Source organism: Salvelinus namaycush, chromosome 27 (genome assembly GCF_016432855.1).
Source record: "Salvelinus namaycush isolate Seneca chromosome 27, SaNama_1.0, whole genome shotgun sequence".
Taxonomy (NCBI): Eukaryota; Metazoa; Chordata; class Actinopteri; order Salmoniformes; family Salmonidae; genus Salvelinus; species Salvelinus namaycush.
This window is the reverse complement of record NC_052333.1, coordinates 32,741,034-32,767,283: the sequence shown is the minus strand read 5'-3', so window position 1 is coordinate 32,767,283 and position 26,250 is coordinate 32,741,034. Positions and strand designations below refer to the sequence as shown.

The 26,250-nt window shown below is 43.6% G+C and overlaps 1 protein-coding gene across 2 annotated transcripts in view; it reads left to right on the top strand.

The window, feature by feature from the left end:
- The first annotated feature begins 11,766 nt into the window (after positions 1–11,766).
- Positions 11,767–26,250, top strand: part of LOC120022168 (splicing factor, proline- and glutamine-rich-like) — a 29,550-nt gene continuing 15,066 nt past the window's right edge. For both annotated transcript variants that reach the window (XR_005472590.1, XM_038966040.1), the window contains exons 1-9: positions 11,767–12,561; positions 19,632–19,820; positions 19,922–20,223; positions 20,333–20,428; positions 24,386–24,582; positions 24,673–24,757; positions 24,836–24,950; positions 25,039–25,081; positions 25,271–25,365. Coding sequence is in view for 1 of the 2 variants with exons in the window: in XM_038966040.1 (XP_038821968.1) it covers positions 11,896–12,561; positions 19,632–19,820; positions 19,922–20,223; positions 20,333–20,428; positions 24,386–24,582; positions 24,673–24,757; positions 24,836–24,950; positions 25,039–25,081; positions 25,271–25,365 (1,788 nt within the window). In the remaining variant the exon portion in view is untranslated. The remainder of the gene's footprint in view (positions 12,562–19,631; positions 19,821–19,921; positions 20,224–20,332; positions 20,429–24,385; positions 24,583–24,672; positions 24,758–24,835; positions 24,951–25,038; positions 25,082–25,270; positions 25,366–26,250) is intronic.

Here is a 26,250-nt window from a genome sequence, read left to right as displayed (position 1 = left end):
CTTGGTGTCCTCATCACCAACGAACTATCATGGTCCAACCACACCAAGACAGTTGTGAAGAGGGCACGACAACACCTTTTCCCCCTCAAGAGGTCCCCAGATCCTCAAAAAGTTATACAGCTGCCCCATCGAGAGCATCCTGACCGGTTGCATCACCACCTGCTATGGCAACTGCTCGGCATCTGACCATAAGGCGTTACAGAGGGTAGTGCGTACGGCCCAGTACATCACTGGGGCCAAGCTTCCTGCCATCCAGGGCCTATATACTAGGCAGTGTCAGAGGAAGGCCCAAAATTTTTTCAAAGACTCCAGTCACCCAAGTCATAAACTGTTCTCTCTGCTACGGCACGGCAAGCGATCCCAGAGCCCCAAGTCAAGGACCAAAAGGCTCCTTAACAGCTTCTACCCTCAAGCCATATGACTGCTGAACAATTAATCAAATGGCCACACAGACTATTTACATTGACACCCGATCAATGATAGTAGAGTTGTTCAATTTTATGTACTCTCTACATTTCTATAAAACACAATTTTGCTGACTTGGGAGTTGGGAGTATACTATGTTTTTCTCCTCTTCGTCACACTCCTTACCAATCACAGCAGCGGCAGCAGCAACAGCAGAAGCGCCAATGCCACCGTAGCACTCCGCTGAATCCAGGTGGAGCAGCTTCTGCTCCTACTACGCTCATCTGAGCATCCTCCATCACTGTGTGCTCCTCCATCAACCACAGTCTCTCTTCCTCTATGGTTAATACCATGTCTGAGGTTTGGATTCCTTTGTCACTTGACTTGAGTGTTTCTGTCTCTTTGTCCATATTACCCTACAGTCTCTCAATCTCTCTGAACATCTCCACATTTAGCATCTCAAGCTCCTGGTCCTTCTCTTGATGTTTCCTCCTACCTCTGTCCCACTCTCTTTGCAGAGCTTGGCTGCCTCTCTCCAACTCCGTCTTCATCTTCTTTAACACTTCTTTCTCTCTTTGTTTTCTTGTTCTCTGTACCAACTCATGTCTCTGAATCACCACTAGTCTTTCCTCTAGATGTTCTTTCATTTCACGAAACCTGCGCTTAATCTTCTCAATCTTCTTCCTTTCAGTCCAAGCCTCTTCACGGATTGTCTCCAAATGATCTCTCTTTGGGAGCCTTTCATCTGTTGTCAGATCCAGCTCAACTTGCGTTGTAGTTGTCTTCTGTCTGAGGTTGTTCTCAGTTTCTTCTTTAAGTTGAATGGAATCTTTGATCTGTCTCTGCATCTCAGTCTCAGTTTTTTTTGGGGCTGTCTATCTCAACTCTGATCTGATGCAGCCGCTTCTTCTCTCTCTCTATTTCCACCATGTTGTTTTCAATCTCCTTTCTCTGTTTGTCTACTTCAGCTATCTTTAGAGCAAGCTCATTCTCCTCATCCTCCTTTTTCAACTGTCCTACTTCCTCAATTGATTCTCTCTCCATCTTCTCTGGTGAGGTTTGTGTTGCAGAATTCACCTGCTCCAGACCTTTGTGCCCTTTTTCCATCTCGTCTGAATGCATTTGTGTCACAGCATTCGTACAGCTCCTTTTGTCTTGATGATTGCTGATATCTTTTTCTGTTCCTTGCTTTGCCAGTTTGACTTCCTCCATGTCTCCACTTTCTTGTTTTGTCTCTGCCGTAGGTCATATTTCTTTCTCCCCGTCCATCTCTCTGCTGCCAAATGCCATTAAATGGTCTGCTCCTGAGCTAAGGGTGTCTGTCTCTGCTGAAGACCACTCCAGGGTTTCCATTTTCCTCCCCTTCTATTCTTTAAATTGAGTGATCCAGTAACCTTCTGTATCCTTTTCTCTCTGAACCTCAACCCTTATCTTTTCCATTTGATCCTTCTCACTCTTTAATATGTCTTGCTTGTTTTTGTATGTCGTTCATAATCTCATCTCGCTCTTCTCTCTCTTTCTGTAACTGTTCCCTCAAGATCTCCATTGCCTCCTCATGCTGTTATAGTAATAGCTGTCTCTGCACCAACCCATACTTTGCCCTGTCTGTCACGTTCTTGATTTTATTCATGTCTTTTTGTATGTCAGCTCTCATTTGATCTAGATCATGTCTCGCCTTCTTGATTCAGTCCATCATGTCTTCCTCTGTCTGAAGTGTCTCAACCTTTTTTCTCTGTCTGTGTTGTATTTGAGACGAAGACAACTTCATCCCTCTGTTTCCGAACGCTGTCTTCTCTTTCCTCCAGCTGCGGCACCTCCATCATTGCTGCACCCTTTCTTTTGTCAATTTCATCCTTCAGTCTTTCTATGTCAGCTGTCATGTGTTCCTACTCATCCATCTCCAACCTTGTCTTTTTCAGTTCATCTCTCTCTCTTTCCATCAAGTCCATATTGTTCATCATCTCTTGTCTTTGTCTTTCCATCTCAATCTTAAATTGTTCAAGTGTGTCCTTCTCATCCTTTAAGACAGCTGTGAATTGTTCATTGAATTGTTTGCTGTGTAATCTCAGACTTCATTTGTTGCAGGCCATCCTTCTTCCTTTCAACCATGGCCTTGTTCGAGTCTGTTTCTTTTCTCTCACTTTGCATCTCAACATTCATCTGCTCTAAAGCAGGCTTCTTTTGCTCCATCTCTTCAATGATTCTCACATTGTCCTCCTTTTGCTTTTCTATTTTGATGGCCATTTCCTCTGTACCCTCTCTCCATGGTCTCCTTCACAATGTTCTCTAGATCTTCCAACAGTCTCTGGGACTCTATGTTAACCCGTTCTAGCCCATCCTTCTCCCTCTCTGTCTTCTCTTTTATGCCCTTAGTTTCCACCTTTCTTTGAGTTGTTTCCTGGTCTTTTTGCAAGTCATCCATCACCTGATCTTCCTCTTCTTTCTTCTCCATAGTCGATTTTCTTACATCTGTCATTGTTGTCTCAGGCTTACTTTGCTCTGGCTCATCCGTTTCCCTCTGGGCCAAACTCCTCAAGCCTACGGTTTGTAACCTCTTTTGTCAACGGTTTCCTATTTTCAAGAGTAGCCATGTCCGCCTTTGCTACCTTTGTTACCAACATAATTTGTTTGTGTGTATCTGGTTGTTCTTGTAGATTAAAAGCAGCACTCTGACTCTGTTATTTCGTTTTTCTGCTTTTGTATTTCAGAATGCATGTACTCTAGTTCTTTGTATTTCAGATTGCATGTACTCTAGTTCTTTGTATTTCAGATTGCATGTACTCTAGTTCTTTCCCTCTGACATTTAGTTCTTTCATTTGATTTTCAATTTCAATTTCTCCCTTCTGTCTCATGAGGTCTGCACTGACCTGCTCCATGCTCTGCCTCCTCCTCTCTATCTCTGCCATCATGATCTTAAAAGGGTATTGTTACTCCATTTCCACCATTGGATTTCTTTTTGGAGTCCTTCTTCCATTTCTTGTGATATTTCCATCTCCACTAGAGAGTCTGTGTTGAAGCATTAGTCAGGTGTTTTATTTTGGTTTCAGCTTCTTCCCTCTCACTTTTGTCAGCAGATTTGACTACCTCATCATCTTCTCTCAGTATATCTATGTCTGCCATACTTACCATTTCTTCATTTTGCTGTTGGGCATCCATTTCTTCTACATCCACCTTATTCCATTTTGTCTTCTCCATCATTCTGTCTAGATGTTCTGACCTCCTCTGTAAATAAGTCTTGATCTGGCCAATTTCTTCCATCTCTCTTTCAGTCTCAATCTTCATTTGTTCCAGATCATCTTTCTCCTTCTATATTATGTCCTTGATATTTTGAATTACTATTTTCTCATCAATAACACGTTCAATTCACTTTCTTTCTTCCTGGATTTGGGCAGTCATGTTTTCAACATGATCCTTTTTTCTCTTTGTATCCTCCATGAGGTTTTCTAGATTCTCAGATCGTGTCTGTAAATCAGCCTTGATCTCTTCCAGCTCATTCTTTTCATCTTGATTTGTTTGTTTGTCTTGTTCGATTTCCTCTCTTTGTGTTTGCATTTCAGACACCAGTAATTTAAACTCATCTTTGCCTTGTATTGCCAACTCTCTTGTTCTCTCAAGCTCCTCTTTCTCATTCTGTATCTCATGTTTCAGACGTTCAAGTTCTTCTCTGTCCTGTTTCAGATGTTGTTTTTGTCCCCCATCTATTTCCGCCTTTGTCCTTATCATATCATCCTTCTCCCTCTTTGTCATTTCAATGATGTCTTCCAATTCCTCCTTTTGTATCTCTTCTGGTTCATTATTTTCCATGATTATAGCATTTTGTGTTTTGTCTCTTTTTGTCTGTCGATGTCCGTTTGAAAGTTTTCCAACTCTTCCTTTTTTACATTTAACTCTTCCATTTGGGTTGCAATTTCATCTCTCTGTAGTTGTATTTCAGCATGAATCTGCTCCAGATGTTCTTTAATCTTCCCAATATTCTCTTTCATATTCTGCTCTTCCTCTTTCAGTGCAGCATCCTATTTTTCACTCCATCTTCTTCTCCTTCTAACTCAAGCTGTCTTTGTTCCAGCTTACCAATATCGATTTCTATCATGCCCTTGGTGTTACCCGGATTGGAACAGGGGAACCCAAGAGCAGACTCAGATTGAGGAGACTGGGATTAAGTAACCAAGGTATTTATTAAAACACAGGGGGAGATGGAGTGCAGGTCAGGGGAAGCTCGGGCAGGTTGCTGGAAACCCGTTGCGGAGGCTGAGGCTGGAGCAAGAGGGGTTGAGACAGGGTAAGCAGGTACGGAGGGGAATCCAAGGGAGTAGTAGAGTGGGGAATCCAGGACAGAGTAGCAGGATGACAAGACGTGGGACTGGAGACACGACCATAGTCAGAGCGAGCAGAAAAGTAGTGGAGAGGAAAACAGCATCAGGCAAGGAAGACAGGCACAACAGGATAGCAGTATCTGAATAGTAACAAGCGGCTAGAAACGTAGACTGACTGAGCAGAGATTACGATCTGGTAGCGTGGAAGTGGCAGGGCTGAGTATTTGTAGACGTCTTGATTATGGAACAGATTGCAGCTGGTGGGGATCTGCTCTGACTCCAGCACACCTGTCTCCGCCCACACAATCACACACACACACACACACACACAGAGAGAGGAAGAGGGAGAGAGTACTGGGGGAGTGGCGGCAGGTCAAGGAGACACAGGATGAGCAGTAGAGGGTGTTGCAGATGTGACACTTGGTGTTATCCAGTTCTTCATTTGTTGCAAGTCATTTTTCTCCTTTGATATCATGTCCTTCAGGTTTTCTGTTTCTTGTTTCTCTGTCTTTATCTCAGCTTTCATAATTTCCAGTTCAGCCTTCTTTGTCTTGGTATCCCCAGTAACATGTTCAATTTCCACATTTTTATTTTGCATTTGGAAAGCCCTGTCCTTAACATTTTCCCTTTCCCACTTTGTCTCTTCCATGAGGTTGTCTAGATTCTCTGACTGTTTCTGTAAATCATTTTCGATCTATCAAAACTCATTCTTCTCATCTTGTATCTTTAGTTTGTTCTCATCTTTTTCCTTTCTTTGCTTTTCTATTTCAGACTTCATGGATTCCAGCTCATCCTTCTCTATCATTGCCAGCTTGTTGGTGTGTTCCAGGTCCTCATTCTCTCTATGTATGTCATGACCTTCAACTTCTTCCAGGTCCTTTTTGAGCTTATCCTCCAAGATGTTTTCCATGGGCTCTGTCTGTGTTTGTACTTCAGCATTTATCACATCTTCATTATTAAACTCACCTTCTGCACCTGCTTCCTGATTCCCAGCGTTTTACGTTACAGAATACTACCTCGCAATATGGAAGCAGCTGAGGATAAAACCATCTTCCAGATGGTCAAGGAACAGGATCATCTACTCCACCAACACCACGATCAGCTGGCGCAACTGGGTATGGCCATGGAGGAGGTACTCCACGTCCTCCACCGCCTCGACACCACCAGCGAGGCTCTCCATACCTCTATCAGAAGGCCTCCTACCACAGGTCGTCACAGTGAGCCAGTCCCCCAGCCTACCCAGCTGTCTGCCCAGGTCAGCGATGCCCGACTGTCCTTCCGGAGAAGTATGACGGTACTCCATCGAAATGCTGTGGCTTTCTACTCCAGTGCTACCTCCATACCTCTATCAGACGGGAGCCCCCACCATTGAGAGGTAGAAGGTTGCCACGGTTATTTCCCTGCTGACCGGACGGGCGTTGGAGTGGGCTACGGCCGTCATGGAGAGAGGAGAGGAGGAGCTGGGTACCTATAAGAAGTTCATGGCTCTGTTCAGGGCAGTCTTCGACTATCCTCCAGAGGTCAGACAGGGAGATGAGCAACTTCTCCAACTCCAGCAGGGTGCCCAGACCGCTGCGGAGTACGCCCTCACCTTTCAGACTGTGGCATCCTCCAGCGGATGGAATGAGCCGGCGCTCCGCACTCTATTCCGGAGAGGACTGCGCAAAGAGGTCCAAACGGAGTTGGCATGTTGGGATGACATCCCATCCTTGGACGCACTCAACGCAATGGCCATCCGTCTGGATAACCTTATTCGGGAGCGGCGGTGCCCACCTCGCCACTCACCTCCCTCCTTTGGCTGTCCTGAGGCAGAGTCTGAACCCATGGAGGTAGAGGCCACACCTCAGGTGTTGTCTCTACTGCTCTAGTGGACTCCGGTGCCGCAGGGAATTTCATCGACCAGGCCCTTGCACCAGGAAAGCCTTCCCTTCCTCATCATCACCGCACCCGTACACAAAATCCTCCTCGGTCTCCCGTGGCTCCAACTTCACAACCCCACCATCTCCTGGTTGAGGATGAGAATCACCGCCTGGAGACAAGGTTGCCGGAGGACCTGCTTTCCCGTACTCTGTGGTTCCACGTCGATGGAGGGTCCTGTGAGTGCCCTCCAGCCCATCAATCTGTCCCCCGTATCGTTAGCCCCGTGTTTTGGGATGTAGGTGTGGACATCCGCCAGGCTCTAGAGAGGAAACCCGTTCCTGCTACCTGCCCTCCAGAACGCATCTACGTCTACCTGGGCAGACATTCCTCGCCACTGGACACCCAGGTATCACCCGCACCATCCAATCCCTCTCCGATAAGCACTGGTGGCCCATCTTGGCGCAGGACGTTGCCACTATGTCAACTCTTGCTCTGTATGTGCCCAAACCAAATCTTCCGGCATGGTCCAGCAGGAAAACTACTGATGTTTTTACCACTGTTATGGTTGTCGTTGACAGATTTTCTAAATCCTGACATTCTATCCCTCTCTCTGGTTTACCTACCACTCTCCAGGTCGCTGAGGCACTATTCCAGCAGGTCTTCTGGCACTAGGGCCAGCCTCACATCCGGGTACCGGCCTCAGTCCAACGGGCAGATGGAGAGGACCAACCAGGAGCTGGGGAGGTACCTAAGGAGTCACTGCCAGGACCGGCACGGGGAGTGGGCCGAGTTCCTTCGGAATACACCCAGAACTCACTTCGTCACTCCTCCAACCGGCTGACTCCCTTCAAATGCGTCCTGTTTCTGTGGACCCCGAGCCAGACCGAGGCCCCTGCAGTGGACTAGTGGTTCCGGCGCAGAGGAGGTTTGGAACGCCGCCCACGTGAGGCTCCACTGCACCGTCAGAAGGATCAGGCGGACCGCCAACGCAATGAGGCTCCTGTGTGCCATCCTGGTGATCACGTCTGGCTCTCCACCAGGAACCTCCCACTCCGCCTGCCCTGACGGAAGCTGAGTCCCCAGTTTGTGTGGCCCTTCAAGGTCCTCCGGAGGAACAATGAAGTAACCTATCATCTAAAAATCCCCACCAACTACCGGACCTCACCCTCCTTTCATGTTTCCCTCCTCAGGCCGGTGGTTCCTGGTTCCCTGGCTGATGCTGTCCCAGCGATACCCCTCCGCCTCCCCTGGATATCGATGGGACCGGTGGTTAGGTCCATCCTGGACTCCCGACGTCATGGGGGTCGGCTCCAGTACCTGGTGGACTGGGAGGGAAACGGTCCTGAGGAGCGCTCTTTGGTCCCGGTGGTGGACATCCTGGACCCCAACATCAACCGGGATTTCCATCTCTGCCGTACGGACCGGCCTGCTCCTCACCCTCGGGCCATCCTCCTGGCCAGCGGGGTACTGTCACGCCTACTCCTGCTCCCTCCCTCCGGTGCTCGACGTCACCGGTCTACTAACCACTGGCCCTGGCAACTATCATTACGTACATCTGCTCCCCATCATTACGCACACCTGGTCATCATTTTCTCGTTGATTACTCCCCCTTTATTTAGCCCTCAGTAGACAGCAGCCACTAGGTAGTATTGTTTTCTCTCAGATACTGTATGCTTCTCATGTTTTTGTTAATCTGCATCGATTCATTATTAAACTCATCTTCTGTACCTGCTTCCTGAATTCCAGCATATTCGTTGACCTATTCCTCTGTGCTGGCACAGATCTACTACTCACAGGGATCCTCTCAGCATCCCTCACCCTTAACCCACCCTCCTCTACTTTCTTCACTGCCTCAGCATATGACACCTTCTGTACTACTCTGATCCTGGCCACCTCAACCTGCCTCTCTCACACCGAACACTTCCGATCCCCAGCAACATGGGCACCCCTACAGTTGACACACAACTTATTCCACCTAAACTACACATTCCTCTGTCCCATGCCCTCCTGCACACTTCCTATATCTTGGAATCTCCCTCCTACACACTGCTGCAACATGACCATACACGTGACACCTGAAAGACCGCAGTGGGTTCTGCACAAAGCTCTAATAGGATAACTGATATATCCTAACATGGCTTTGTCGGGTAAAGACAATGATTCAAAATTCAAAATAACAGATAGTGATTCCTCTACTTCCCCATGCTCACCACCAAACGACAGGCGTCACAAACACTGGGAATCTTGACCTTCAATTGCTCCACCTTCGCACTTAATGCTACCCCAGAAATCACTCCTTCAATGGCACCGTATTCCTCAGAGCAAAGCAAGAAACCGATCTTGCCCCGAGTTGCATGACACGGAGCGCCCGCTCCTGCTGGGCAAAATAAACACACACAAATATCACAAGTCCACTACGGGTTACCTTCACTGACTCAACTGTCCACAACTCCTTTCCCACCCACACTGAAACCACAAATGGATCCGCCAAAAGGCAAGGATCCACTTTCTCCAAAAATGTCTTTATCATATCATTGATGCAAGGTTCGGGCTCCGAGCTCTTCACCACACCTTCCACTTCGCTTAACTCCCACTCATTCACTTCCATTTCACCTCCAGAATTTGACCTGCTGTACTGCTCACTCTGTTTGTACTTGCCACCAGTCTTCTTCGCCCCTGATCTCGCCATCTTCATATACAGTGCATTCGGAAAGTATTCAGACCCCTTTACTTTTTCCACATTTTGTTACGTTACAAACTTATTCTAAAATTGATTAAATAGTTTCCCACCCTCATCAATCTACACAAAGTACCCCATAATGACAAAGCAAAAACAGGATTTTATAAATGTTTGCAAATGTATAAAAAATAATTAAACTCAAATATCACATTTACATAAGTATTCAGACCCTTCACTCAGTACTTTGTTGAAGCACCTTTGGCAGCGATTACAGCCTTGAGTCTTCTTGGGTATGACGCTACACGGTTGTCACACCTGTATTTGGGGAGTTTCTCCTATTCTTCTCTGCAGATCCTCTCAAGCTCTGTCAGGTTGGATGGGAAGCATTGCTGCACAGCTCTTTTCAGGTCTCTCCAGAGATGTTTGATCGGGTTCAAGTTCGGGCTCTGGCTGGGCCACTCAAGGACATTCAGAGACTTGTCCCGAAGCCACTCGTTGTCCTGTTGGAAGGTGAACCTTCGCCCCCAGGCTGAGGTCTTGAGCGCTCTGGAGCAGGTTTTCATCAAAGATCTCTCTGTACTTTGCTCCGTTCATCTTTCCCCCGATCCTGAGTAGTCTCCCAGTCCATGCCGCTGAAAAACATCCCCATAGCATGATGCTGCCACCACCATGCTTCATCGTAGGGATGGTGCCAGGTTTCCTCCAGACATGACGATTGGCATTCAGGCCAAATAGTTGTTTCTCATGGTCTGAGAGTCCTTTAAGTGCCTTTTGGCAAACTCCAAGCGGGCTGTCATGTGCCTTTTACTGAGGAGTAGCTTCCGTCTGGCCACTCTACTATAAAAGCCTGATTGGTGGGGTGCTGCAGAGATGGTTTTTCTTCTGGAAGGTTCTCCCATCTCCACAGAGGAACTCTGGAGCTCTGTCAGAGTGACCATCGGGTTCTTGGTCACCTCCCCGAGCGGCCAGCTCTAGGAAGAGTCTGGGTGGTTCCAAACTTCTTCCATTTAAGAATGATGGATGTCACTGTATTCTTGGGGATCTTCAATGCTGCAGAAATGTTTTGGCTTGGTTTTTGCTCTGACATGCACTGTCAACTCTGGAACTTTATATAGACAGGTGTCTGCCTTTCCAAATCATGTTCAATCAATTGAATTTACCACAGGTGGACACCAATCAAGTTGTAGAAACATCTCAAGGATGATCAATGGAAACAGGATGCACCTGAGCTCAAATTCGAGTCTCATAGCATTGGGTCTGAATACTTATGCAAATAATGTATTTCTGTTTTTTATTTTTAATACATTTGCTAAAATTTTTAAACTTGTTTTCGCTATGTCATTATGGGGTATTGTGTGTAGATTGATGAGGATATAAAAAATGGAATCCATTTTAGAATAAGGCTGTAAAGTAACAAATTGTAGAAAAAAGGAAGGGGTCTGAATGCACTGTATATACAAGGAGTACCAGTACTGTGTCAATGTGCAGGGGTACGAGGTAATTGAGGTAATTGAGGTAATTCAGCATGTACATGTGGCAGTGGCAGCTGGTGGGATAAACTGTAGGAGGATGGGCCCATTGTAATGTCTGGAATTTAATAAATGGAACGGTATCAAACACATCAAACATATGGAAACCACATGTTTGACTCCATTCCATCAATTCCATTCCAGCATTACAATGAGCCCATCCAATTATAGCTCCCACCACCAGCCTCCACTGACATGTGGGTAGGGGTAAAGGTGACCAGGCAATCAGGATATATAATAAAAAGTGTAGCAGCAGCATATGTAAAGTGTGTCTGTGTGTGTTGCATCAATATTCATGTTTGTGTGTGTTTTGTGTGTGCGTATATAGTGTGTGTGTGTGTTGTCAATGTAGTATATGTGAGTCACAGGAGGCTGCTGAGGGGAGGACGGCTCATAATAATGGCTGGAATGGTATCACATGTGTTTGATACCATTCCATTAATTCTGTTCCAACAATTACTATGAGCACATCCTCCCCAATTAAGGTGCCACCAGCCACCTGTGATGTGATGTGAGTGTGTGTGTGTGTGTGTGTGTGTGTGTGGGGGGGGGGGGGGGTAGAGTCCAGTGTGATGTCAGTTAAAAACAATTAAGATAATTAAATAAATAATAAAGTGGGTAAGCAGTCTCATGGCTTGGGGGTAGAAGCTGTTCAGGTGTCTTTTGGTCATGGACACATTTTTTAAACCTTAATTTAACTAGGCAATGACGGCCTCCCTAACGCTGTCCGTGCCTTAGACTGCTGCGCTACTCGGGAGCCCAATATTCAATTTGAATGAGTGTATGAGATTATTAGACTGATAAGGGTTACAGGGACCGTTAATGTGAAAAGACTAATACTTATATCAAAAAATAGTTTTAAAAAAACACAAAGAAATGCTTGTTTACAAAAAAATCACATCCGGAGATTCCCGATATGTAAATAATTCTGGGAGGATATACGCATGCGCAAGTGCTATTCCTTTCTAAATCAGGAGATACGTCGACGTTATTGAATCGCCATTTTAGAAAGAAGGAGAGCTGTTCGGAACAATAGCAGCCAGTTAGCTACGTGCTTCGACGTTATAGTACATATTTTTATTTTATCCAGTGATCCTACAACGCAGAAATGTCTCGGGACAGATTTAACCTTAACGTTAGAGGAAATAATCGTGGAGCTGGATTTCAACGCCGGGGAGGTGCTGGCCCGATGCGAGGTGGAATGGGTAACATGAATAATTTTAGACAAAACCAACACCCTTTTCAAAGAGGGCCTCATCCCGGTAACTTTGGAAAACCACCCAACCAGATACCTCAGATAACCCCTCAGAAGCCACCCGCACCAACTCTTTCCCAGCCAGGCGCTCAAGCGATTCGGCCACCACCTACTCCTGGCCCTGCGCTAACCATGAAGGGCCCCATACAGCAACAGCAGGCCGCCGCCGCAGCAGCAGCTCCGGTCGCCGTAGCGGCAGCAACTCCGACGGCCGCAGCAGCAGCAACTCCGATGGCCGCACCTCCGGCGGCCGCAGTAATAGCGCCGGCTGCTCAACCAAAAATGCTGTCCCCACCTCCGAAGCCTGTTCCTCCGAAACCCGCACTTTCATCTCCCCCACCAAACCAAATTAAAAAACCGACTCTCTCATCTCCCCCACCAAACCAGATGAATAGGAACCTGCAAAGACCAGGACCCGGCAACGCCAATGGGAATAAATCTGCACCCGTGAACAAAAAACCTGAACCTCAAACGCAGAAGAACACTTCAAATGAGGCCGAGGAAGCCCAGCCCCCCAATGTGAGTAACGACGTTAGCTATGCTAGCTAACATTCCGTAATTAGTATGTTAGTTACTTAGCTTATTATATCTAACGTTAGATATGCATATGTATTATGTGAAATAAAAGTGGGGCCCATGGCATTGAGCTAGTTAAGCGTTCCATTCACACGCTGCGGAGTTAGCCTGCTAACGTAATTAGCTAAGCTAGTTGGCTACGTGGGAGGCACGTCGGCCATTTTGTGAGAATCGGGTACATTTCGACAATGTTACTGAAAGCGGATTACTAGATATGCATCCACACTACGTACCTTAACGTAACGTTTCGAGGAAAGCCGCTGTGTAAGACGCAAATGTAAAATATTTGTGGTGCCGCGGGGAATAATTTATTTGCAACAAAATTACACATCAATACATGGCTATTGCTGTTACACAGTGAAACACCCGTTGGAAAAAAACTACGGAATAAGAAACAAGGCAATGAGACATTAATAGACATTCAGAAACATTACTTATAATAAAGTTCAACAAGTTTGAGGGATTTATATAATTGTTGCAGTTCAATAAGGAAAAAACGCTCAAGTTATTTTACCCATTTTCATTCGTTAATATTTTTGTCCAGGAAAATAATGTTAATAAACTAGTTGTAAATTACAAGGATAGGCATAATGCCATTTAATATCATCAAATGTGAAGATAGATATTTTGGAGTATTTATATACGACCATTCATGACTTTCAAGCCACAGTTTACTAGAATGGTGGCATAAATGCTCAATAGATTCTCAATCAGAATACTTTTGTTAACCATTTGTGCAAGAAATCGTTAACAGGGCAGTTGGAGTTAAAATTGAGCGATTTATCTTTTGGGTAAACCGGACAAGTATGGTGAAGGTAGTCGCTTTTTTCACCTCCATAGCAAAATATTGAATTTTAATCACACATTATTTAATTAAATACCAATGGTATCAACATTGTTGCATTTAAATAAAAAAATTATACAACATGTTCAGGTCATATTTTCAAATAAAATACATTTGTCACATGCGCCAGTGAAATGCTTACTTACAAGCCCTTAACCAACAATGCAGTTTAAGAAAAATAAGTGTAAAGTAAGAAATAGAATTAACAAAATTAAAGAGCAGCAGTAAAATAACAATAGTGAGGCTATATACAGGGGATCCCATACAGTCAATGTGCGGGCACCGGTTAGTCGTGGTAATTGGGGTAATATGTACATGTAGGTAGAGTTAGTGACTTTGCCAAAGTGGGAACAACCGCGTGTTAAGTCCAAGTAAAGGAAGTGGAATTGCTTTGCAAACCTTATATATTTTCCTGAAATGTACCAATTAACTCATCAAACGGAAAATTCCCTAATGTTGTCAAACAAATCACATCACATACAAAACGAGTACCCTTGTCAAACCAAAAGCCTTTAAAAAGAGGTTTTCTATTCATTTTAATACATCCATTATTCCATATCGCTGTTTCATTGTGCTTGAGTATCATTCTTCCTAAAATAAATTCATTTGCTTGTGAAACTAGTGAAACTAACTCATTTTCAAGGGTCAAGACACTTAAATAGGAATTCAAGTCCACCAAATGTATTAAACAGACTTAGGAATGTGATGCCACGTAGAGGTAGGATTAGATTGACACAATTTTAACCATTTAATCTTAAAACTACCCACTAACAACTCAATCAATAGCCTGTAAAGTTTCATGTTCATAGTCTTTAACTAATTGAGGTTTCTGAGTATAATGCGCTTTATTCCTCCAAATCTAAATATAACAGAATTGACCTTTTTGATGTTATTAGAAGATGAAAGGGGACTGACTTGGCTATTCTTAGTTAAATCATCAGTCTCGGACAAAATAATTTGACCCAACATTGAGATTGTATTGCAGCCAATGACTTCAATAAACTCTTATGGAATTAATTATACTATCAATGTTCAAAGATTCTCTATCAGAAATGTTTTTAGTGATAACTGTTAAAAATATTTAGGAATTGTTATGGGGGTAATGGTGACAGTCACAGCAATGAATTGACATGTGATAACATTTGTTGAGGTTGAGTCAAACCAGAGGCCAAAGAAAGTGTATTGATTCTGTCAATAGCCAAGGGAATAGCCGCCTTATCCTTTAGTAAAAGGCCAGTATCATCGTTTATCTTTGCCAAAAATACGGATCCCTTTAAAATTCTCAGGGTTGTTAATAAGGTAAATACATCTGTGGCTAAAATAAATAAGAGGGGAGATTGGACAACCCTGTCTTATTACTCATAGCCACTGCACTGCTAGTATCATTATACATCATCCTGAATAAAGTTGTGTTCTAAAGTGTCAAAAGCCTTTAAAAAAAATCTGAAAAATATAACCATCTTCTATGAACTTACTGTCTAAAAATCTAAAATGTCTAAACCCAATATGAATACCCGTTCCTTTAACGAAGACTGATTTAAAGTTTCACTGATTATATCAATGCCTTTTTTCATCCTATTAGCATAGACATGGGCTAGTAACTTTTTGCCCCGTTGCCAACAATGTGATTGAGCTGAAATAAAAGATCCCAGAAATGTTCCTTTCGCACAAAAAGCGATCTCTCATTTTGTTCAAACATTTGTTTACATCTGTTAGTGAGCATTTCTCATTTGCCAAGATAATACTTTCACCTGACAGGTGTGGCATATCAATAAGCTGATTAAACAGCATGTTCATTACACGGGTGCATCTTGTGCTGGGGACAATGAAAGGTCACTCTAAAATATGCAGTTTTGTCACACAACACAATGCCACAGATGTCTCAAGTTGAGGGAGTGTGCGATTAGCATGCTGACTGCAGGAATGTCCACCAGAGCTGTTGGCAGAGATATTGGCTTACAATTGGCTCATTCGTCCCCCTCCTGTCCCCTGTAATTATTCCCCAGGTCGTTGCTGTAAATGAGAACGTGTTCTCAGTCAACTTACCTGGTAAAATAACGGCAATTATAATTTTTTTATGTTCATTTCTCTACCACATGCCACCTCCGTTGTTTTAGAGAATTTGGCAGTACGTCCAACTGGCCTCAGAACCGCACAGCATGTGTAACCATGCCAGCCCAGGACCTCCAGATCCAGCTGATGAAACTGAGTATTTCTGTCTAATAAAGCCCTTTTTGGGGGGAAAATATTTCTGATTGGCTTTGCCTGGCTCCCCAGTGAGTGGGCCTATGCCCCTGTCCAGTCATGTGAAATCCATAGATTAGCGCCTAATTTATTTATTTAAATTAACTGATTAACTAACTTAGTGAAATCGTTTGTTCTGTTTTATTTTTGTTCACTATCAGATACAGTTTCTTAAACCTTCTCTAGGCTTAACAGAGTTTATCAAAAAAGGAATCGAGGTCGCCTTCCGATGAGTTTCATACAGTGAAAGTGTATTTAGTTATTAATATTATTAGGTATTATTGAACTTCACTAAACTTTCTAGAGTTTTCCCCTGTTAACCTTTCTAGGACACACGTTCCGCTAGCGGAACCCCTCGACAAGTCCAATACAGCAAATGAAAGATAAACATCTTGTTAATCTACCCATCGTGTCCGATTTAAAAAATAAAATAAAGAAGAAGAAGTAGAAGAAGAAGAAGAAGAAAAAAAAAAAGCTTTACAGCGAAAACACAACATATGATTATGTTAGTTCACCGCCAAGTCCAAAAAACACACAGCCATTTTCCTAGCCAAAGATAGGGGTCACAAAAAACAGAAATAGAGATAACATTGATCACTAACCTTTGCCGATCTTCATCAGATGACACTCATAGGACATCATGTTACACAATACATGTATGTTTTGTTCGATAATGTGCATATTTACAGTGGGGTAAAAAAGTATTGTCAGCCACCAATTGTGCAAGTTCTCCCACTTAAAAAGATGAGAGAGGCCTGTAATTTTCATCATAGGTTCACTTCAACCATGACAGACAAAATGAGAAAAAAAAATCCAGAAAATCACATTGTAGGATTTTTAATGAATTTATTTGCAAATTATGGTGGAAAATAAGTATTTGGTCACCTACAAACAAGCAAGATTTCTGGCTCTCACCGACCTGTAACTTCTTCTTTAAGAGGCTCTGTCCACAACCTCAAACAGTCACACTCCAAACTCCACTATGGCCAAGACCAAAGAGCTTCACCAGAATGCACTCCCAGGAATCCTAGTTCCACAATAAATTGTTGTTTTGTTCGATAATGTCCATTATTTATGTCCAAGTAGCTACTTTTGTTAGCGCGTTTAGTACACACACCCAAACGCTCGTGCAGGTCCAGGCCAACGTCGGACGAAAACTTCTAAAAGTTATATTACAGGTCGAATAAACTTGTCAAACTAACTATAGAATCAATCTTTAGGATGTTGTTATCCTAAATATTCAATAACGTTCCAACCGGAGAATTCCTTTGTCTGTAGAAATAATGGAACGCAAGTCGATATCATTTGGAATGCGCGTGACCAGGACCTGGCACTCTGCCAGACCACTGACTCAAACAGCCCCTCTCCGGCTCAACATCACAGAAGCTTCATTCAACGTTCTACAGACTGTTGACATCTAGTGGAAGGCGTAGGAAGTGGAAACAGATTCATATCCCACTGGGATTTCAATAGGCGATGAGTTGAAAATCGACTAGCCTCAGAATTCCCACTTCCTGTTTGGGTTATACTCACAGACATCATTCAAACAGTTTTAGAAACTTCTGAGTGTTTTCTATCCAATAGTAATAATAATATGCATATATTAGCATCCGGGACAGAGTAGGAGGCAGTAAACTTTGGGCACGCTTTTCATCCAAAGTGTAAATGCTGCCTCCTATCCCTAAAAAGTTAACACTATCAACGTTTCCCTTTACTGTGGCAATTATGATCGAATCAACGCAATATTAGACACCTTTTCAATGCAACAGACCAAAACAAACTATCCAATTTATTTTGTTGTAGGCAGAACGCGTCGGAGTAGGATTCTATTGTATTGACACGCACTACTCAGGCCATTCTCGACTCAGACCTGTGCGGCATAACCAATCAGAGCTGCAGTAGGCCTATATGCAAATAGACCATTGCCATTTACTTTGAACTGGACTGTGTTTACAGCTGTGGTCATGAGTAGATAAACTTGTTTTGAAATCAAAGCAAGAGCTCCATATAGCCATGTGCACATTTTGTTCATATCCTTTGCTAGTTAGTGAGTTATTAGCCCAGTTATAGATCATTTGTAGTCAGCAAAAGGGGAGTTAATTGCTTCCAACAAGAGCACAAAATGTGTACATTTCTAGACATTTGAAAAGCGAGTCATCAGGAGCGACATTATAATCACCTCCAACAATAGTGTTATCTGTTGAATATTTGTTTTTCAACTCAATTTAGACTTTGCTAATAGATGTTAGGTTGTTTCTTGACTTATATTATAACCATAATGATTTCCTAATATGTAATGTGACCCTTTATATTCCAAAACAACAGTTATCCAGTGACCCTCATCACACTTGCTTTCTAAAACTGTACCTGGAAAACGTCCAAGTATTGCCACACCAGCAGAATGAGATGAACCATGGCTAAGAATGATCTTGTCACCCCATTGTGAAGTCCATTTTAAGTCAGCATCTGAGGAATGCAACGGAGTAAAAAAAAAAAAGGTCTTTACTAAAAATAGCCATGGGTTTTACATTGTTGTGTAAACTCCTGGTGTTCAGGGGTAAAAAGGAAAGTGATATGTTGAATGAGGAGAGTATCTGAGAAAGAGTTGTCTAGAATAAACGGTGACCCTGAATAATATAAAAGTAGCATAAGACCTTCAACATTAACTTGACAAACGGTCACGAACATATAAAGGAAAATAAATGGATAGTTTGTTTAATAGCACATCTTATATTAATAGTTTACATCTTCAATTGAACTCTCAAACTTAAAATAAACAACTGAAGTCTAATCAAGCCATATGAAAAAAGTGTTTACGGTAGTTCATGTTTACAGACAGAACTTGCCACGACAAACAATATGCCCCAAAACTATATACATTTGTAGAAGAGCATCAATCAGTCACGTAGCTTCACCCTGTGGCCGTCAATGACAGCAAACCCCCCGCGAAAGAAAGCTTTTATTCCCCAGCATCTTGCCTCGTCGACCGGTGGCCACATCTTTGCATGGGCATCCCTGTCGCGCTTGCTTAAATCTTCTGCAAAGCGAATGCCCGTTTCCCTGGAGATCGGCGCCAGCTTCCCAGCTCTCTGCACCTCGTCTCTCATGTTCAGTCTCATTGGCGCTTGTATTGGTCCTGTTCTGCGCAGCTCCTCATTTTCTTTTCAGGGCATCAACTTTTTCAAGTTTAAGTCTGTAGTGATATCCTTAATGCCTGCTGCATTAAACTGTAGTTTTGGAAACGTTTGCAATCAAGAGATTATTTTTATGAACCCTCTCATCAAAGCTATTCAGCCGAAAAGCTTGCTCGTCAAATGTCTTGTTTAAAACCTGGATTGCCGCTAAGATTGTTTCGGTGGTGATGGGCTGGGGTGGTTGAGTTTGCCTGGTGTCACTTTCTCGCAGTCTCTTCAGGTTGAGGGGTTTCGAAGGGGTTATTTGAAGACTAATTCACCCAACCGTGGTACTGTTTTTTTCTGGGGGGGTGTCAAAATCCTCCATATGGTCTACGTTATCCACCTCGGTTACGGCGGCTCCCTCAATTTTTGCTAGCTTCTATCTCCGCTAACTTTACTAGCGAGTGCTGATTTCTTGCTAGCTAGTCTTGGCTGAACTTACTTGAAGTATAACAAAGTGGAAAAGTTATGTTTGATAAACCACCAACCTAATTTAAGGAAAATAAATGTTAATTTCAACTGTTCGTCAAACTCAAATTAGGGCTTGAATTCAATTTAACGTTTTCAGGACCTCAATTTAATGCGACTGAGGGGGTTGGTAACATGCATAGACTAAACTGTTTTTTTGTTTACTGTACTTGTAATTAATGTTAACCATAGTTATGTTCTATTAACAGAATACCTAGGGCATTTGTCAGGCTAAACATTATAGTATTGGAATCTGAACTGAACGTTGTATCTGTCTGCAGGAGTTGAGAGCGACATTGTCCTCGTTGCGCAGACCTGGCGAGAAGACATACACTCAACGATGCCGCCTTTTCATTGGAAACCTTCCCAACGATATTTCGGATGACACATTCAAGAAGCTGTTTGCGAAGTATGGCGAGCCCAGTGAGATTTTCATCAACAAAAACAAAGGCTTTGGCTTCATACGCCTCGTAAGTTTACTACACTAGTTAACATAAACATTGTCCTTTTGGTAGTTATAAACATTGTAATTTTTGGTCTTTAATGCCTTGTCTAATTTCTACTATTCCAGGAATCCCGTGCATTGGCTGAGATAGCTAAAGCTGAGCTGGATGACGTACCCATGAAAGGCAGACCGCTTCGGGTGCGCTTTGCAACTCACTCGGCTGCACTGTCTGTGAAGAACTTATCACCTTTTGTTTCCAATGAGTTACTGGAGGAGGCCTTTTCCCAGTTTGGAGTGGTGGAGAGGGCTGTTGTAATTGTAGATGATCGCGGGCGCTCCACTGGCAAGGGCATTGTCGAATTTGCCTCTAAACCTGCTGCACGAAAGGCCCTGGATCGTTGCAATGATGGAGTCTTCTTGCTCACCACGTAAGTGATTTACATGAATTTGGTACCATTCAGTAGAACATGAAATGCAAGTGAAGCTTTCTCCTAAATGCTCACATGCTGTAATTAATTGGTACTTTTGATGTCTTAGGTCACCTCGTCCAATCGTCGTTGAGCCCCTTGAACAATACGATGATGAGGATGGTCTACCAGAGAAACTGGCACAGAAGAACCACAACTATCATCAGTAACCTAACTTCATATAACTAAATCGCCTTAACACAAAAAGCCATATGCTATTGATTTTTCTTATTACCCCACCCACAGCATTCCTTTGTGATGTTCGTATTGAGGTATTAATTTAACATAAAAAAAAAGTATTTAACCTTTATTTCACTAGCAAGTCAGTTAAGAACAAATTCTTATTTACAATGGAACAGTGGGTAAACTGCCTTGTTCAGGGGCAGAATGGCAGATTTTTACCTTGTCACCTAGGGGGATTCGATCTAGCAACCTTTCGGTTACTCGCTCAACGCTCTAACCACTAGGCTACCTGCCGCCCCCTAAAAGTATGGAACTGTAGGTATTGTAGCCAGGTGCTTCCCAGAGGGCCATGTCATGAAAATTACACAAACACCATCAGTCCCTAGATCCCAGCAAAAATCTGCTAACTTTCATTTATATGCATGTCCTATCCTAATATCTAGCCTCAAAATGAAGTGTTTTACATTTCATTTTCAGAACAACCAGGGCTACAAGTTGATTTCATGAGTTTCATCGATGAATGTCAATTTAATAAAATGAGGTCCGCCAAAGCAAAAACTTGATAGATAATGAATTTATATGAATGCTCACTGGGAAACTAATATCCAACTAGTCAGTGACAACTGTTTGGCTTTTGTGATAGCAGCTATGTGAGCTTATACAGTGCATTCGGAAAGTATTTTGTTACGTTACAGCCTTATTCTAAAATGGATGAAATAATTTCTCTTCCATCTACACACAATACCCCATAATGACAAAGCAAAAACAGGTTAAGGCATTTTTGCAAATGTATTAAAAATAAAGATGCCTTATTTACGTAAGTATTCAGACCCTTTGCTATGAGTCTCAGATCAAACTGGTATTGAGTCAGTGTGCGAGGATACAGGCTAGTTGAGGTAATTGTTCAGCAGTCTTAAGGCTTGGAGGTAGAAGCTGTTGAGGAGCATTTTTGTCCTAGACTTTGCTCTCCGGTACCGCTTGCTGTGCGGTAGCAGAGAATTCTATGACTTGGGTGACTGGAGTCTGACATTTTTATGGGCTTTCCTCTGACACAGCCTATTGTATAGGTCCTGGATGGCAGGAAGTTTGGCCCCAGTGACGTACTGGGCTTTACGCACTACCCTCTAGTGCCTTACGGTCAGATGCCGAGCAGTTACCATACCAGGCGGTGATGCAACTGGTCAGGATGCTCCTGATGGTGCAGCTGTAGAACCTTTTGAGGATCTGGGGACCCATGCCAAATCCTTTGTCTGCCGAGGGTGAAAAGGTTTTGTCGTGCCCTCTTCAACTGTCTTGATATGTTTGGACTATGAAAGTACGTTGGTGATGTGGACACCAAGGGACTTGAAGCTCTCGACCCGCTCCATTACAGCCCCGTCGATGTTAATGGGTGCCTGTTAGGCCTGCCTTTTCCTGTAGTCCACGATCAGCTCCTTTGTCTTGCTCACATTGAGGGAGAGGTGGTTGTCCTGGCACCACACTGACAGTTCTTAACTCCTCCCTATAGGCCGTCTCATTGTTGTCGGTGATCCCGCTGTTGTGTTGTCAGCAAACTTAATGATGATGTTGGAGTCGTGTTTGGCCGTGCGGTCGTGGGTGAACAGGGAATACAGGAGGGTAGTAAGTACACACCCCTGAGGGGTAGAGGTCGACCGATTAATCAGGGTCGATTTCAAGTTTTCATAACAATTGGTAATCGGCATTTTTGGACACTGATCATGGCGCATTACATTGCACTCCACGAGGAGACTGGCAGGCTGATTACCTGTTATGCAAGTGCCGCAAGGAGCCACGGTAAGGTGCTAGCTAGCATTAAACGTATCTTACAAAAAATAAGCAATCTTAACATAATCACTAGTTAACTACACATGGTTGATATTACTAGTTTATCTAGCTTGTCCTGCGTTGCATATAATCGATACGGTCCCTGTTAATTTATCATTGATTCACAGCCTACTTCGCCAAATGGGTGATTTAACAAGCATATTTGCGGAAAAAAAGCACTGTCTTTGCACCAATGTGTATCTAACCATAAACATCAGCGCCTTTCTTAAAATCAATACACAAGTGTATATATTTTTAATCCTGCATATTTAGTTAATATTGCCTGATAACATTAATTTATTTTAACTAGGGAAATTGTGTTACTTCTCTTGCGTTCTGTGCAACAGAGTCAGGATATATGCAGCAGTTTGGGCCGCCTGGCTCATTGTGAACTGTGAAGACTATTTCTTCCTAACAAACACAGCCAAATTCGCCAAACGGGGGATGATTTAACAAAAGTGCATTGGCAAAAAAAGCAAAATCATTGCATGAATGTACCTAACCATAAACATCAATGCCTTTCTTAAAATCAATGCACAGAAGTGTATATATTTTTAAACCTGCATATTTAGTTAAAAGAAATTCATGTTAGCAGGCAGAGTCAAGGTATATGCAACAGTTTGGGCCGCCTGGCTCGTTGCGAACTAATTTGCCATACTTTTACGTAATTTTGACATAACATTGAAGGTTGTGCAATGTCACAGGAATATTTAGAGTTGATGCCACCCTTTAGATAAAATACAGAACGGTTCTGTATTTCACTGAAAGAATAAACATTTTATTTTTGAAATTATAGTTTCCGGATTCGACCATATTAATGACCAAAGGCTCGTATTTCTGTGTGTTATTATGTTATAATTAAGTCTATGATTTGATAGAGCAGTCTGACTGAGCGGTGGTAGGCAGCAGCATGCTCGTAAGCATTCATTCAAACAGCACTTTTGTGCGTTTGCCAGCAGCTCTTCTTAATGCTTCAAGCATTGCGCTGTTTATGACTTCAAGCCTATCAACTCCCGAGATTGTGGGGGACATAACTATTTAATACATTTTAGAATAAGGCTGTAATGTAACAAAATGTGGAAAAGTGAAGGTGTCTGAATACTTTACGAATGCAATGTATATTATGGACACAATGTCTTCCAATGATCTTCTGTCTAGAAAAAAAAAAACTTACCTTCAAACAACTCTTTTGTAGTTTGTGAGCGCCATAGAGCAAAACATGTTACATGTTCGTAAGAGTGTCTGCTTTTCATAGATGGCTTTTAAGTTTGTATAAAAGGGCCTCTTAAGGATCTGACCTTGTCTCACAAACACCGCTCTAGCTCAGCCCCCGTTAATCACGCATGCCTACTATCTATGGATTCAGAAGAAATGGGCGAATCTAATGGTACAACCCAAAAGTCTGTAGCTCAAACACACAATGTTTAAATGTGGTTAGAAGTCAAAACACGGCTCCCGAGTGGCGCAGCAGTCTAAAGCACTGCATCCCGGTGCTTGAGGCGTTACTACAGATCCAGGTTCTAAGCCGGGCTGTGTCGCAGCAGGCCCTCGACCGGGAGACCCATGCGGCGGCGTACAATTGGCCCAGCGTCGTCCGAGTTAGGGGAGGGTTTGGCCGGCCGGGATGTCCGATCGCTGTGGCGACTCCTGTGGCGGGCTGAGCGCATGCACGCTGACACGGTTGCCAGATGCACAGTGTGTCCTCCGACACATTGATGCGGCTGGCTTCCAGGTTAAGCGAGCAGTGTCAAGAAGCAGTGCTGTTTGGCAGGGTTGTGTTTTGGAGGACGCATGGCTCTCTACCTTCGCCTCCCGAGTCTGTACGGGAGTTACGGCAACGGGACAAGACTAAGTGCCAATTGGATATCATGAAATTGGGGAGAGAAAAGAGTAAAAAGTACCCGCCCCAAAAACTCAACGTGCCTGCAGTACAGTGTGGACTCATTGGGCTAAAGTCACTGGTGGTGTTTACCAGAGGTCGGGGGTTGGGTTAGCAGATACCACAGTTGTTAAAAACCGATTGCGTTTGATTTTTCAGAAAATTATTACCCCTCTTGAGTACCACTTTTTGTTGTATGTCTTGGTTACAAGTTGATTTCTATTCTAACACCTGCAGGGAGCGGGAGGAGCCACCCAGGTTTGCCCGTCCTGGCACGTTTGAGTTTGAATACTCTAAGCGTTGGAAGTCCCTGGACGACATGGAGAAGCAGCAGCGCCAGCAAGTGGAGAAGAACATCCGCGAAGCCCGCGAGAAACTGGAGGGAGAGATGGACGATGCTTTCCATGTGCACCAGGCCAACATGATCCGCCAAGGCAAGCTTAACTGGACAGACCACCACTTCTCAAAATGGAAGGCTAGTTAGATGTAGCAGTGTTTTACATGTGTGTTCGTACACTGTTTAGATCTGCTGAGGCGTGAGGAGGAGCTACGACGCATGGAGGAGATGCACAGTGCGGAGATGCAGAAGAGGAAAGAGATGCAGCTCAGGTATTGAAACTTGTTTGAATAACTGTTTAACACACAATTTATTGGAGTGTTACTAAAACGTGGCAGTGTGCTTTACAGGCAGGAGGAGGAACGTCGCATACGTGAGGAGGAGACGCTCCGCCAGAGGGAGATTGATGAACAAATCCGGCGCAAGCGGGAGGAGGCCTACAGAAGTGGGAACTTCATGGACAATGTAAGCTGAGCAGAGTACCATATCACCATTCAGACCTTGACATTTGCATTTGAGGTATATGCATGTTCTTACGGTATTGATTTCACAGAGGGATATGAGAATGACTCAGGGTGGCGCCATGGGCATGGCTGGTGAGTAGTGAATCTTAATATTTTTAATTTGTAAAAAATAAAAATTCGTTTTTGTTATTTTCATCTTGTTGTTTTGAAATGAGTGTAAGAAGTTTGAGACTGCTTTATAAACATATATGACAACATTGCCCCCAAGGGCTGCCATGACTCATTGTAATGTTTGACATGTAGTCCTGTTGTCCCTACTAGACAATCAATTTGGCTCACCCAACCAGAAGTTCCCCATGGGACTCCAAGGCATGGGGGCACCTAACGCTGGGGGAGCCATGATGCCCAACGAAATGGTAATGTATTCCAAATGGAGTAGAAGACTAATAGGGCCCAGTTGGGGGTGGGTTCCTCCACTGGTTGCTGTAGTTGTCATCTGGGAGAGTGAAGTGGATGGTTTTGCTCCGGTCGGCCCAGGTTCGAAGCTTGTGTGCTGACAGTGTCTTCGTAGGCTTCTGTACCATGTCGAGATTAAATTTGTGCGTAGCAGTTTTCAGCAACAGCATGTCCCCTCAGTTCCTCCACTCTTACAGCCTGTTTTTCAGCTGAAAATAATCAACCTGTACTAAACCCAGTGAATTGCTTTCCAATGCTTTCTTAAAGCTCCTACGTTGTGTAATAGACCTATTGCAAGCCCTGTCTTGTGTGAGCCAGACAGGCACATTTTCTTGGCAAGTGGAAAGATGTCACCTGGCAGCATTTTTATTTGGTGGAAAACCTTTTTAGTTGAACCACTTTCCCATACTGTCATTGAACTTCAATCGATCACATGAAATGGTGTAGATGGTGTCTCGGTGTAACCTGGAAGTATTTTTAGGGGCTTCAGTGTGAAAAGTGAACTTTCTGCGATGTTCTCTTGTAGCATGGCAGTTGTTTTATCATTTTCCCGGCCACCACCTTGTCCAAGCAATTCAAATGAGGGGATTTAGTGCAGGTTGCTTTTTGAAGCAAACATGTCTCTTGACATAACATTAAGCTAATGAGTAAGCTCTTTTAGTGCAACTTGCATATCACAATATGAAGAACTGATGGTGACATTCATTGCCCTGGGACTGCTTGCTGGATACCTGTACTATTTGTACCTTGTGGGTGAAATAGTGGCCAGAATGTGATTAAGGCATCCACATTAGGCCTATGGCAGGCAGGTGTATTAATGTCCTTTTGTGTTATAGGTTACATAC